General features: G+C 47.7%; 1 protein-coding gene across 1 annotated transcript in view; it reads left to right on the top strand.

Annotated features, from left to right (window-relative positions):
* LOC128815541 (syntaxin-binding protein 4-like) overlaps nt 1–11,779 on the top strand; it is a 45,123-nt gene extending 33,344 nt beyond the window's left edge. The window contains exons 12-22 of the mRNA XM_053992345.1: nt 574–671; nt 2,301–2,397; nt 4,397–4,524; nt 5,011–5,103; nt 5,588–5,653; nt 5,750–5,938; nt 6,388–6,504; nt 7,616–7,665; nt 8,518–8,648; nt 9,910–9,967; nt 10,734–11,779. Coding sequence (XP_053848320.1) covers nt 574–671; nt 2,301–2,397; nt 4,397–4,524; nt 5,011–5,103; nt 5,588–5,653; nt 5,750–5,938; nt 6,388–6,504; nt 7,616–7,665; nt 8,518–8,648; nt 9,910–9,967; nt 10,734–10,836 — 1,130 coding nt within the window. The 3' untranslated portion in view covers nt 10,837–11,779. The remainder of the gene's footprint in view (nt 1–573; nt 672–2,300; nt 2,398–4,396; nt 4,525–5,010; nt 5,104–5,587; nt 5,654–5,749; nt 5,939–6,387; nt 6,505–7,615; nt 7,666–8,517; nt 8,649–9,909; nt 9,968–10,733) is intronic.
* Nucleotides 11,780–14,302: the final 2,523 nt, after the last annotated feature.

Below are 14,302 nucleotides of genomic sequence, written 5' to 3'. Positions count from 1 at the left end.
GCCTCTCTTTGCCTCTTTGCCTGCCTCACAACACATGTGGCTCCTTCTACCCAAAAAAACCTGCCTGCCCAGCTGAGGGAAAAAGGGTTCAAAGCTTTTTGCAGTTTTGGGGAGGGAAAAAAATCTCAGAATGGTGCTTTTCCACATCACTTTTAATCTGTTCATTCCCATGGGTGTCAGGAATTCTTTCTGTTTTGCTTAATCAGTGTAGACAAGAACCAGGCAGATTTTAATTCATTTTTCTCACAGTTCACCATAACTCCAAGACTCCACAAAACTCTGTGATTGGAAATTTCCAAAGTGCTGGAAATTTTTTGCAGTTCTTTGTCCCTGGATGAAACATGTCACTTTAAACCATGTATAAGCCCAGTTTCAGAAGGATTTGCCCCAGTATCCAATCTTTCCAAGGCAGGCCTAGCTCAACCTTCCAGAGCTGGTTTTAGTAAATCCTGGACTTGGATTTTTGCCCTGCTGCACACACTTTATATTTCATGCAACAAGAGATCTGAATTTTGCTTTGCAGACACCTCTACCCAAATGCTTCCCCATTAATATTTGGGTTTGATTTTTCAGCACCTGCTTCAGCTTCTAACTACAAAGCAGCTTCAGGCACCAAACCTAAAGTAGCACTGGATCCCCATATCCGGCTCAAGGATGGAAAACTGGAACTGGTAAGTGGCAGCGTCCCTCTCCCCAAAACAAAGTCTTCTCCTTGTGCACCATGCAGGAAATAGTCCATCTTCAGGTGAGTTTGCTGGAGTTTGAGTCCAGCCTCTGAAGGTAAAGAGGGTGAAACATCCTGACTGTGTCCAAAGGGGCATTTAAACACCCCTTGGCTCATCTTGGCTATTCCTTGGTGCTCCATGAAGCTCCAGAAGTCTTCTCCTAGCAGCTGTACCTCCCTTGGACATCGTGCCATTGGCTAAGGTTGTGCCCTCCAAATTTTTGGTGCTGCTGTCACTGCTAGGGTGACCTCAGGCAGCCTGGTGTGGGGGAGGGAAGGCTGAGATAGGACATATCTCATCGAGAAGCCATCCAGAACTGCTGATTCTTTCATCATTTTATGGAGAACACATTCCATGGGCATGGAGCGGAGCTGCCCATCTGCTCACCGAGACCCTGGGGAGGGCCAGGGTGTCCTGGGGGCCGTGTCCCAGTCTGGCACCTTGGGTTCTTTGAGGGGGGGGTGTGGGGACAGAGCCCTTTGTGCGGGGCAGGGGACGCCACGGAGGCCCCGATGTGACGAACATCTGCTGCCACCCGACGGTAGCGCAGCGGAGCCGTTCTCTGAGCCTGCGTAATTCTAAAGCGGGATCCAGGATGGCATGTGCACAGCGACCTCTGCTCCTCACGGGGACAAAGCAGCTCCTCTCGGCTGGCAGGAGCGGAGCGCTTGGCTTCACTTTTCAAAGCTGTGTTAGGTGGGGGGGGGTGACACCGACTGGCACAGCCCGAGGTGGCTTTGGGGTGCCCAACCCCGCCAACATCCCAAAGTCTGGGAGCCCGCAGCACTGCCTTGCACAGGGGTGGTGGGCAGAGGAGCAGGAGGTGGGACTCGAACGGGACAGCAGGTGGATCCCAGGGACTTGCTGGTGCTGGAAAGGCGAGCGAGGAGAAAGGGGCTCCTCCCGCAGCCCCTTCCCAGGGAATTTCCGGGAGGTGCTGTGAGCAGGAGCTGTGAGTGCAGCCTGGCACAGGTGAACCTTTCACTCGGGCTCTTTCCCAGAGTCTGCTGAGCTCGACTTTGTCTTTTAAAAGCTTTCAGTTGCTGCTGCCAGCAGGGAAGTGGGGCTTGCACAGGTTTATCTGCTTCTGTGTGCTGCCCTGAGGTTGAACTGATAAATATCAGTAGAAGTTAGGGCATCAGGAGTAATGAGAGAGCAAAACATGCATGGAGGAGCAAAATGTTTGAATGTCTCCTCTCACCATGACAAACACTCTTTAATAGCTTTTATCTTCCTGATCCCAAACACAATTTCTGGGCAGTAAGAGAAAGGAGAGGCTGAGCTCTTGCCAGCTGAGTCTTGCTAAAACTCCACTGGATTTTGATAAAAGTCCTGAAAACTCATCAGAGCCGCAAATCTGATTGCAGATAAAATGTTCTTGGAGGGATGTGAACCTGTGTTCAGGAACAGACATTTCTGTACCTGTGCAGCAAAGGAGAGACTGGAAATCCAATCCAAGCCTGTTCCTTTGGGAGATGCTGCCTGGAGAAACACCAGAAGCACCAAGTGTCTTCCCAGCAAAAGAATTGCTTTTCCAGTATTTTTCTTTTTAAAGGCTCCTTGTTTCTGCTCAAGGTTCTGCAGTACCTTGGTCTGGATGTGACCGAGGAGAAGAAGAGGCAGCTGCGGCAAAGCCTGACCACGGACTCACAGGGGACTGTGGCCTATGGAGGTGAGCAAGAGCTCTGCCCAGGGGGATCTGACATTTCTGTGCAGCTTCACTGGCAGCTAAAAAGGGGAAAAGGGACAGAAGTGGCTGGTGAGACACCTGCCTTGGATGGGATGGAGCCTATAAAGAGGGAAAATCACAAACATAAAAGAAGGCATTCTGTAGAATCATGGAATCCTGGAATGGTTTGGCTTGGAAGGGACCTCAAAATTCATCTCATTCCACCAGACACCTTCCACTATCCCAAGGTTGCTCCAAGCCCTGTCCAAGAGGACACTTCTAGGGATGGATCAGCCACAGCTTTGCTGTGAAACCTGTGCCAGGGCCTCACTGCCCTCCCAGGGAAGAATTTCTTCCTAACATCTAACCTAAACCTACTCTCTGTCAGTTTAAAGCCCTTCCCATTGTCCTATCATAGGTAAAATCAGACTAAACAAAGTTGGTGCAAGGGCTTGCTTTCCTTAACATCACAGCTTTCCTAGCAGGAACTGGCCAGAGGAGACACAGAAAATGAAAGTTCTGCTTTCTGTGGCCTTCCAGAGCATGCCTGGCCCACAGGGTCTGCTCCCCAGAAGGCTTTCAGCAAAAATCCAAAACCATCAGTAATGTCCCCAGCAGAGAGAACAGTCACAAGGCATCTGGATCAATGTTTTGTGCAGAGGGAGGGATGGGACACAGAACCACGGCCCTCTCCTACAAGTGACTGGAAGTCAAGTTTGTGGAAACAAGTTTGTGGAAACATAAATAATAATGATTGGGGTTATTTAGCAAATGTGCTGGTTTTGCAGAGAGACTCTGGCTCCTGCTGCAGCCCAGGGACCGAGCACCATCCAGGACAGGCTTCAAAGTGGGACCATGTGAACCTCATGAAGTTCAACAAGGCCAAGTGCATGTTCTGCACCTGGGTCAGGGAAGTCGCAAGCACAAATCCAGGCTGGGCAAGGACTGAGAGCAGCCCTGGGGGAGGATTTGGGTGTTGGAAGATGAGAGCTGGACATGCCCTGGCTGTGAGCACCCAGAAACCCCCCTGTGCTGGGCTGAGCCCTGGTATGGGCAGCAGGAGGGGGGATTCTGCCCCCTCAGGTGAGACCCCACCTGCAGAGTTGCCTCCTCCAGCTTTGGGGAGAGCTCAGAGCCCCTTGCAGGGCCTAAAGGGGCTCCAGGAGAGCTGGAGAGGGACTGGGGACAAGGGATGGAGGGACAGGACACAGGGAATGGCAGAGGGCAGGAATAGATGGGATGCTGGGAAGGAATTGTTCCCTGGGAGAGTGGGCAGGCCCTGGCACAGGGTGCCCAGAGCAGCTGTGGCTGCCCCTGGATCCCTGGAAGTGTCCAAGGCCAGGTTGGACAGGGCTTGGAGCACCTGGGATAGTGGGAGGTGTCCCTACTATGGCAGGGGATGGAATAAGATCATCTTTATGGTCCCTTTGTGCCCAAACCATTCCATGTTTCTGTGATTCTGTGACTGGAAGCTCTGGGACCCTGGTGCCACCTCCCTGATGGTTTCCACCTGTCCCACGCAGCCCCTTCTGCTGTGCTTTCCTTCATGTCTGAAAGCAAAATTAATGTGGATTTTCAGACTTGTCAATTTAACACCTTTTCTAAGTGCTGAACTCACAATTAGTTGTCTTTTTGTTTAAATCGGTAACATGAGAAATGGCAGCAGGTGCAATTTTGTCGGGGTAATGTGGGTTTAACTTAAAATTTTAAAACTTTCAGAACCACAGTTGTGAGAACTCCCCTGTGAAAATATCTGGGGTTTTCTGGGTTTTAAAAATGTCAGTTTTTTCAGTTGGATAAGGAACAGGAGTCTGATAAAGGCTGTCAACAACTCATTTAAGCCTGATGGGATTGCTGACAAACCCAGGACTATTAGAGAAACCTGTCTGGCATCTCTAAACCCTGCTTGGCACCACTGGATGGCCCCAAAATCAGTGGCATTTTCTCCTAACACAGAGCAATTTTCTCTTTTAGCCTGGTAAAAACTGATTGTTTCCCACAGATGTTCTCCAAGCACTCAGGGATCTGATGCAGCAGGAGCTGGACGAGGCTGGTCTGGATTCCAGCTCTGTGCTCTTCACTCAGCACGAAGTGGCCAATTTGCTGGATACATCAGCTTTTCACTCCCCGGTCAGTCACCCCAAAGCTCTCCTTCATTGAATCCATGGATCTTCTACATTGAATCCATGGAATTCTGAGATGGGAAAAGCTAAATTACCATTTTCTGGTTGTTCTAGAGTTAGAAAGTCAAGGCAAAACTATTCATGAATAATTTTTAATAGGAAATTCTATAAAGTACCTAAAACATCTCATTTTTAATAAGGAAATAACAGTATCTATGGGATAATATGAGGAAGCAGCCTGGTGGTTATGCAGAAGGAGAAATAGCCATAATTAATCAATTCTAAGTAATTTCTTTTGGTTCACAAAGTGAAAATTCACTCTAGCTCAGCTATTTCAGCAGTGATGGGGATCAGAGAGTAAAATTCTGTGGGGCAAAATGAACCCCCCTGGAGCTGAATTATTTAATGTGACTCCACTATTACATAAAAATGCTGACTCCTTTTTTAGGCGATTTTGATTCAATGTGTGATGAGTCTGTCCCTCTCCTTGCAGACCTTTGACTCTCTCAACTGCAATGGCAGCGAGGACCTGGAGCAGCTGCAGCTGGAGATGAGGGATCTGCGGCACGAAGTCCGCAGGCTGAAGGTGGAGCCTCCTCTCAGAGCAGATTTCTTGGCTGGGGTGTTCTGCTGTAGCTCTCTGTGGGGGTAATGGGGTGGCCTGTCCCTCTGGAGAAGTCACCAGTTTGCATTCCTCGTCACACAGGAGCCTCTCACCCTCCACTCTCCTTGATTGCCTCTTTCTCACTCTCAACCTCAAAGGAAAACTTATTTGTACTCAAGCATGCAGTCCCTTCTCAGCAGAGAGTTAATATATTTAAAAAGCAGGTCTCATTAAGAATTCCAGTGTGTGATTAACAGAAGCAGCACCTGTCCTCTCACCCTCACCTGGCTGTGAGCACCTCGGCTGTGTCCAGGTGGAATTCTGCAGGTCACAGCTCTAAAAGCTCTCCCTGTGGGGGGGGCAAAGTGCACAGAACTTCTGTAAAATAATATTCTGGTGGGTAGGGGCATTCTAGAAAGTGTCCTGTCATTTGTTGCTTCTAATCTGGTGAACGTATTTCCCACAGTCTCTCCTGAGAGAAGTGGAGAGCAGCAAGAAGTCAATGGAGGATGAGCTTCAGAGGCTGAACCAGGTTAGTGAAGGGATTTCTGGGGTGCTTGGGGTGGGTTTAGGGGTTGGCAGCTGAGGGGGACGTGGTGTGTTTATCAGAAGTTCCGGGTGCTTGCAGAAGGCACTGGGGTTCCTGTCAGAGAACCGGACCCTGCACAGCAAACTGCAGATGGCTGAGGTGGTGCAGAGACAGGCCCACAGCGCCGAGCAGGACTATGAGGAAGTGATCCACCTGCTGGAGGCTGAAATCGCAGAACTGAAGATGCAGCTGGCGGGGAAAAAAGCAAAGCACGTCTCTGAAATAGAGGTAATGCAACCCCCTGGAAAAACTTACAACCCTTCAGACTCTTCTTCTGTGGGTTCATAGAGTCATGAAATTATTTGGGCCAGAAGGGACCATAAAGCCCATCTCATTCCAACCCCCTGCCAAGGGCAGGGGCACCTTCCACTATCCCAGGCTGTTCCAAGCCCCATCCAGCCTGGCCTTGGACACTTCCAGGGATGGGGCAGCCACAACTAAGGTTACCCTCTTTCTGTTGACACAGGAGAAAATGAAATAGCACATAGATCATTTGCTGTGTGGGACCACAAGGCCAACACTGTCTCTGGATCTGTGTTACAATTTGCATAATTTCCACTGTCCTTTCCCAAAGGACACTGCTTTTGCTTGTAGCAAATGCCACAAACTGTTGTTTCCAAAAGCCAAGGCTGGAGCATCATCACCACCTTTCTCCTCCCGCTGTGTTTCTGCCTCAGGAGGACATCCTGGAGCTGAAGAGGCAGCTGTCCCTGGCTGATGGCCAGCTACGAAAATCCGAAGTCTCCCGGAAGCGCCTGGAGATCTGCAATAGGAAACTGCTCCTGTTTGTGCAGGTGAGGTGTGGACCTGCCCCGGTGCTGCAGCATCACCACGGCCTCTTTCCTTCAGGGTGGTTTTGCAAGTCCAATCAACTTCCTGCTCCATAAGCAAGAGGGCTTTTTTTCCTGTCTCACTCAAAAAAGTCACTTTCTGTTGGTTAGGAGGAAGCAGAGAATGAACTCAGATCTCCTCATATCCCTGGGAGCAATGCAAACTCTGTGGTGCAGGTTTTGCTGGTGGCTCTGCTCTTCCTGGCTCCCCGCGCTGAGGCTGTCAAAATCATCCGTGCTCACCTTCCCCTGCTATAGCTCTATAAATAGGAACCTGGAGAGTGGCTTTGCTCTTCCAGTGCTTTTCCCCCTGGATTTCCTGCAAAATCTCACAGTTTAGTCTTTCATTTGGTGGGTTTTCCACTTCATTCCCTATATTGGGAACACCAGTATGTGTCACTAATAAACTGGCCAGCATGGGAAGCATTAGTAGTCAGTGTATCTGCTATGGCTACTGGTGGCCTGTCCCAATAATTCTTCAAATCAAGCAGAAACAGTGGAGCAAAAGGAAATGTAGATGCTGTGTCCTCTGCTCCAGAGAAGGAACAATTAAATGCCTCCAGAGCTTCAGCACTATGTTCTAGAGCCTGTGCAGTTTGGGGTCAGACTTTGGAAATATATCTCACTTGACCCCAGGGTCAAACATCACAGGATTTTTGAGCAGTGGAGCAAAATGTTTTCCTTTTTTCTCCACCCCTCAGTAGTGTTGGAGAAGTGCATGGTAATGAGAGCTTACACGTGCAGGTCCAATCCAGGAGCCAGGGATTGCTGGCAGCCATGATCACTGAAATGCGGCCTGCAAAATTATTCCTTGGAAGAGGATTTTGTGTTGCATTTCATATATTTTAGCAGTGATATTAAAATGCAGAATTCAGATGTGTCTGTAGATTCATGAATGCTGCCTAAGCTGCAAAAGGCCTTGAGATATTCGCTTCAAGGGCAATGAATAAGCAGAAGCTGATTACTGTCATATTAAATCTGATCATCAGGAAAAACCCATGGGGTTTGTTCTCAGGAATTATTCATTTCTACAAGTTTGAAACCTTTTTTTTTTTTTTTTTCTGTTGCATGACAGAACATTTACAAGGTCCTGAGCACACACAGTCATTTACCAGATGAGAAAAGGTAGGAGATGGCTTCTGGGAATGGTGAACAGCAACATGAAATGTCCTTTTCTGACCTTTCTCTGGGGAAGGTGCTTCACACGTAACCTACCCTGACTTTCTAAACATACTTTCACTTTGGAAGTGAAACCATGGGAGAAAGATGATCTGGAGGCTGCTGATGGGTGGGTGCTGGGGGACTTTGGCCTCTGTTCAGGCTTTTTTGGGAGTGAGTAGCTGAAACTCAGCTTGGGTTAAATTGCTCTTGTCAGCAGAGACCCCAAGCAGGTTGTTTCAGAGCAGCAGAGTTTTGACCCACCTGCTTTTCCAAACATAAACCAGGTTTTGGCTGCAGGACCACATCCTTTTTTATCAGTAGTTAGAGTAGACAGAGTGTAAGCAAGGAGCTCTCCAGACTCTCAGCTGCATGAATGGCTGCAAACACAGAGCTCAGGCTTCTGGACTCCCCTCCAACCTAAGCCTATCTCCTATCAATTGGGCATAAATGTATCACAACTCTATGTGTGTTTTTAACTGATTAAATCATTGAAAAGTCACTGTCCCATCGATAATGACCAGTCCCTTTAAAAGCCAGTTTTTAAGAGGGATGGAAATCAGTTTTTAAGTTTCCAAGTTGGTTATTTCTAATATAATGCAGGGGAAATGCTTTTGACAAATTCTAAAGAATACTTTGCTATTTTTCTGTAACAAAGCAATGCAAGTGTGTCTAATAGACACTTGAATGTGGAGGGATGGAGATGCAACCCCCCAAACACACAGAATTTATGTAGCAGATCCTTCCTGAGAGGCTGGCCAGGATTGTCAATGACCATTCTCTGACAGAAGTATTGATGGCACTTTCCGTATTTATAAGCGTCAACCATGAAACAGAAGAGGATAAAACAGATGCAGTCTCAGACACATCTCTTCCACCTCCAGATCTTGTTGACCTTTTGCTATCAGAAGCTAAAGAACTGTTAGCACCAATCCTCTCCAACAAGGACGGTAAGCACTAAATTAACTGGAGAAAGCTGAATCCCAGCAAGTCTCAGGGATCTCTGTCAGTGTTATTGGCAGTTTCCAGCACCTTCCATATTTTTCCATACCAGTTAAGCCTCCCTGATTCTCTCATGCTCACTGAGATGTAACTGCCCTATATCCATGTGACTCATCTGTGAATCTGCAATGCAGACTCGCACGGTATCGAGTCGAAGACTTGTGCCCAGGGCCAGAGGAAAGGCATTTATCCAGGGGGAAAACCCTAACAGGCAGGAGGAGGGTTTCACAGAATCACTGAAATGCTGGTTGAAAGGGACTGCTGGAGATCAGATCTTCTGCTCCAGGTAGGGCCATCCCAGTAGAGGGATCTGCAGTGGGTTTAGCCAGCCAGGATGGAGATCCACAGCCTTCCTGGATGGTGTTCCCTCACTGCTCTGTGACAAAGATCTTCCCAGCATGAAGGCTGTGCTCCCCCAGGGGCAGCCTGTGGCCACTGCCCCCACTTACACGACCTGCACCGCCAAAAACAGCTCGGCTGCAGCATCCTTTAATTGCCCCTGACGTAGCAGTGGGGGCTGTGAAGTTGCCTCTTGGCCTCCTCTTTGCCAGGCTAAACAAGCCCAGCTCCCTCAGCCTTCCCCAGCCTCTCCCTGAAGGCCTGGGGCTTCCCTTGCTGGATCCTGTCCAGTTTCCCAACAGCTTTAAACCCAGGATCCAAACTTTCCTTACACCATCCAGGTACAATTATAGCAATGCTGAACAGAAGGGAACACTCACCTCCCCGTTTCCTTGGAGTAAAAACCAGCCATGCTCCCTTTTCCTCACATCTGTGAGAAAATCAGGGAACAGGCATCCAGCTCCATGGGAGTCTGGATTAAGCTTTCCCAGTCTGGGACTCTGAGCTGGTCCATAAGCCATAAACATTTCTTGGCAGCAATTATTTGACCCTGCTTGTCTCTTCCCCCACCAAGTGAGTGTCTGACCTCCTCAGTGTCACGTCTGGGTGAATGCACAGCCCCAAACAGGTGCCCAGTCCTTGCTCTTTGATGCTATTCACCAGCTCAGCATGGCCATGGCCCAGCACTGCCTTTGTCTCAAAGCACAAGACACAAAGGAAATAATTGCAGCCTTTCAGGAGCACCTCTGGTTTGAGTGCTGTCAGCATTTTCTGAGCTCCTGCCCCATTTAAATGTGCATTATGATAATGCAGCAGCAGCATTAGGCATGTTCTCTGAACTAACACTTGGCTCTGTGCTTCCATCTGCAGCTCTGCCATGGGACAGGGACCAGTGCCTGCCTGCTGAAGGAATCCCAAATTACAAGGAGTAGGTGTCAAAACTACTGTGGTCTGTAATTTGGACAACATAGATACTAAAAATTCCTGTTTGTTTTGTTGGGGTTTTTTAACCAAAACTGTTGCTTGACAACTTTTGATCAGACAGTCTAGGAGAGGCCTCCAGATGGCCATGACAGAGAAATACTGTGAAATTCCTAGACAGAAAGAGACTTCCCACCCTGCACGGTGTGAATTCCTGGAATTCTCTTTTGCTTTATAAAATGCTGGTTTTCCTTCAGGCCAGATGGGAATTTGTGGTTCTGTGGCTTGTCTAGCTAGTGTTTTTATAGTGCACTCTGTGTAAGGGAAAAAGCATCACGGAATATGTTAATATTGTATGCTGTGATATCGAGATGCTGTGAAGCTCCAGACAAGGAAAGTAGGATGACATGGCTTTGTTTGGACCTTAAACTGTTAAATTTCCCTGAAACCTCTTAAACTGCTTGTATTTAACAGAGCCATTTCCTAAAGTTATCCGAAAGCGCACTTTGAGACCTAAATATCTTCTACTGCTTTCTTAGCTTAACTCAACCTGAAGATCTGCCAGCACAGTTTTTTGTTTAGGTACAAAGTACCCATTTGCAAATGATAATTCCAAGGTTATGAAAAGCATTTTCAGACAAAACAGGCAGCCTGCACAGTCTAACCAGGCAAGATCTGTGGCTTCCTCTTCTTTCCTAAATAACGAGTGCTGTCTTCACATTCTCCTCTGTGTCCTTCTCCCAGACTACCTAAGGCATATTTCTCCTTTTCAGCCACCTTCATCAGAAGACCACGTGGCCCCCTCCTGCAGGCCAGACCAAGAGTGACCAACCACAGCCACCAAGCCCTACGGAACTGCCTAAGAAGTCGACATAAATATCCCATGGCTTGGTGGTGCTCTGAACCACAGCCATCCATCCCATGGGAGACAGGAAAGACACCCCCCAGGCACCTCAGCTTCCAGGCCAAGCAGACTGAGAACAAGCTTTCTCACACAAGAATCATTCTTCCTAACTATCCAAGACTTTTTCAGCAACCTCCCCTGCGTGTCTACCTCTGAGTTATCATACAAGGCTTTTTGCTCACAGTTTTGCAGCTTTATAGGAAAAATATTCTCATGAGGCTACAGAGGCCTGGTTTTCTGTGGCAGCCTTTTAGAGCTTGTATTCCGGGTAGCATGAATGTACCTGAGGGACTCAGGGGTCTCCAAAAGATCCCTTTTGGTATTTCAGATGAAAAACCAAAGTCTATTTCATGACTGTAATCAAAGTAGCTTAATCCCTAGTGTCCTAGTTGTCTTGGGATAGGTACTTCTCTTTTTATTCTTTTTGTATAGCTTATCCCAGCTGCAGTGCTTGGAGTGGGAAGCAGCACCTCAGGCAGTTGGTGGCCAGAGTGCAGGACAGCCAGCGGGGTGCTCCGGTCACAGCGTGGACACCGAGCCCTCCCTGGAACGCGGGGCAGGACATGGTGGGCATAGTGAACATAGCTCAGTAAAGGTCCCTGGTGTCACTGGGAAATGAGATCCACATGATGCAAGACTGAGACAGCAGTGGATGGGAATCAGATCTGAGATGGGCAGAGGTCTGGAAAATAAAATGGAAACACTCCCCACAAAGAGTTTCCTCTCTGGGTTCTGATTGCAGCTGCTGCATTCAGTGTCTCACAGACAAAGACACAGCCTGAGACCATTTTTCCTCCCTCTTATTTTGGCAGCTCCTGGGGAGATGCATTGAGAATTTGCAGGAAAATGGGGTACAATCTGTCTTTTACAAATAATTTGTTAAGATTACTTCAAATCTTCTTTGTGGGGGTTCAAAGCATGTGGATCCTTTATTGTCTAAATTAAAGGCTTAGGCAAAATCATGACCCTCACCAGTATCTCCTGCACTCAAGGTATCACTGCACTGCTAAACTAGCAACTGTGTGGTGGAATGTATCACGTAAATAACCAGTCTGAAATTTTAGGTAAGCTTAATTTCATAGCTTGGGGTAAATTAAATCTTGGGAGTGCATACCTCAGAATATAAATTAAAGGACTTTTAAAAGGAGACATAATCCTTTGGACTGCTTACAAGGAATATTCCCAGGAAGGAGAAAATATTCATCATGGGATATCCTGTGTTTAATAGCTCATTCCCCAGTGCTCTCTGCTGTAATGGAATGATAGCAAATCCTGGTGTTACCTGAGCTTTGTTCTCATCTCCTGTGTTAGTTACTCAGACAGGTAAGAGGCACACACAGCAAAATCCAGTCTCACCAGTCTGGTGTAACTTGGCTCTGGAAAAACACCTCCAGTTCCCCTGGGGTTAACCAGCAGATCCCAGTCTGCCCCTGGCAGGGTCTCCCCCAAAGCATTTGCCTGGAGGTAGCATCCTAGGAGACATTTCCAGCCACTGCTTGTCACACTTGTCAGGGAACAGCACAAACAGGATTTTGGGAAGGAGCAGGTCTTGGGTTGTGCTGTGTTATTTCATATACCCAGTGTCACTTGAGACACCTGGGAGAAAAGGGCAAAGTTATGGGGAAAACAGACTCCTTTAGGCTGCACTTAATCAGCTAGAAAATCAACAATCTGTTGTGGAAATCAACAGAAGTTTCAAAAGCCTCTCTGACAGCAATGGAATACTTTTTTCAAAATACAAGTACTGAACTCCACCTCCAAGAGTGCTGGAAAGGCAGAGACCAGGACTGTCCCAGCAGGGACCAGTTACATGGTCTGAAAGAGAAATTCTTGATGATGCTTCCACAGTCTGTATTAATCCATAGATCTGTATTTAAGGTCCCAAGGAAGAATATTTTGTATTAAAGCATGATAGTGGGTGAGAGTTTGGATGAAATAAGCATTGTGCAGTTGGTACTGGCACCTGGAAAGGGGTGGAAACAAGGGGATGCTGCTCCAAGGTCGCTGTATTTGGGGTCTCCTGAATTGTCTGTTTCCAAAAGAGCTGTGAAGTTCTCAGCCTTTTAAATAGCCCCAACAGCTCTGTGCTCTCAGCTTACTGGCTCTGGGAAGGAAATCCTCCATGTTCCCATCAGCCACTGGAGAGCCTCACGTCAAACAAGGATCAAGCACTGCATGCTTGCCAAAGCTTTCATGTTTCTCAGCTGGTTTCCAGTATTTCCTTTGAATTTACCATATTCTTTTTGCCTTTGCTCTGAGCTCAGCAGACTTCCTTCTCTCTGTTAACCCCCTCTGTTCCAACACCATCTCTGCAGAGCAGTGCTCAGAGCTAAGCTCTGACAAGAGCTGTGCTTCTGGAGATGACACTGACTTTGGTGACCCAGAATAACAAACCTGTGTCAGGCTTTACTCCCAGGCAAGGGGAATCAGGCAGAACTCAGCAAGGCACAGGGTGACAGCTCCTCACAGAACTACCAAGAGGCAAAAGGGGAAATGCATAAAGGAACAAGCAGCACAGAAAGAGAAGTTATTTAAATAGGATGTTCTTCATTCACACAGGGCCTGTCCAGCACTCTACAAGAGAGCTGAACACTGGGTTAATTTGCAATACTTTTGGTTTGCTTGTAAGATTGTGAAGATGTGCTGCTGTCACAATGTGCTGTGTTTGTCTCAGAGAATGTGCCTTGGAGGGTCCCAGAATGACTGCACAGAAATGAGGAGGAGTATTTGTGATAAAAATGAAACCTGAATGGTCTTAGATCTTCCTGAGTGGCCTTCCAGATCCTGAAGGGATCCTATACAAAAGATGGAGGGGTGCTCCAAAAGCATCTAGTAACAGGAAAAAGGAGAATTCTTCACACTGACAGAGAGTAGGTTTAGATTAAATATCAGGCAGGTTGGACACTGAGGCTTGGAGCAACCTGGGATAGTGGAAGGTGTCCCTGCCTGTGGCAGGGGGTGAAACTGGATGAGCTTTAAAGTCCCTTCCAGCCCAAACCATTCTGTGTTTCCATGATTCTATGATAGGCTGGAATATGGCAAATATTTTATGAGCCAAAATGCAGAGAGACCCCCACAAACAGAGCATGTCAACACACTGCAAGTGATGAACTCAAAAAGACGCATTTAAAGAGCATCAATAGGATCAGCTGTTGAGCTGGAAGCTTTGGGGGTTAAATATTACTAATGTGATGGGTTTATTTTGTATTTCTCTTATGCAAAGCAGAAATTCAGTTCTTAGCTGCTGGTGGGTCAGAGGGTGGGAGACCCCTCTGCTTCATAAAACAAACCAAACCAAGATTGGAGCATCTGTTTTAAAAGCTGCAGAAGCAGGGAAGGCGGGGCAGGGAGCCACGTCGGTATTGTCTCGGAAGGTGATTGTAGCAGAGCCATTAGCACACTGTTCATCTGCAGTCCCACGGAGAAAGGAACCCAACC

This window comes from Vidua macroura, chromosome 16 (genome assembly GCF_024509145.1).
Source record: "Vidua macroura isolate BioBank_ID:100142 chromosome 16, ASM2450914v1, whole genome shotgun sequence".
Taxonomy (NCBI): domain Eukaryota; kingdom Metazoa; phylum Chordata; class Aves; order Passeriformes; family Viduidae; genus Vidua; species Vidua macroura.
The sequence above is the reverse complement of the archived record's forward strand: the minus strand, read 5'-3'. Positions and strand labels throughout refer to the sequence as shown.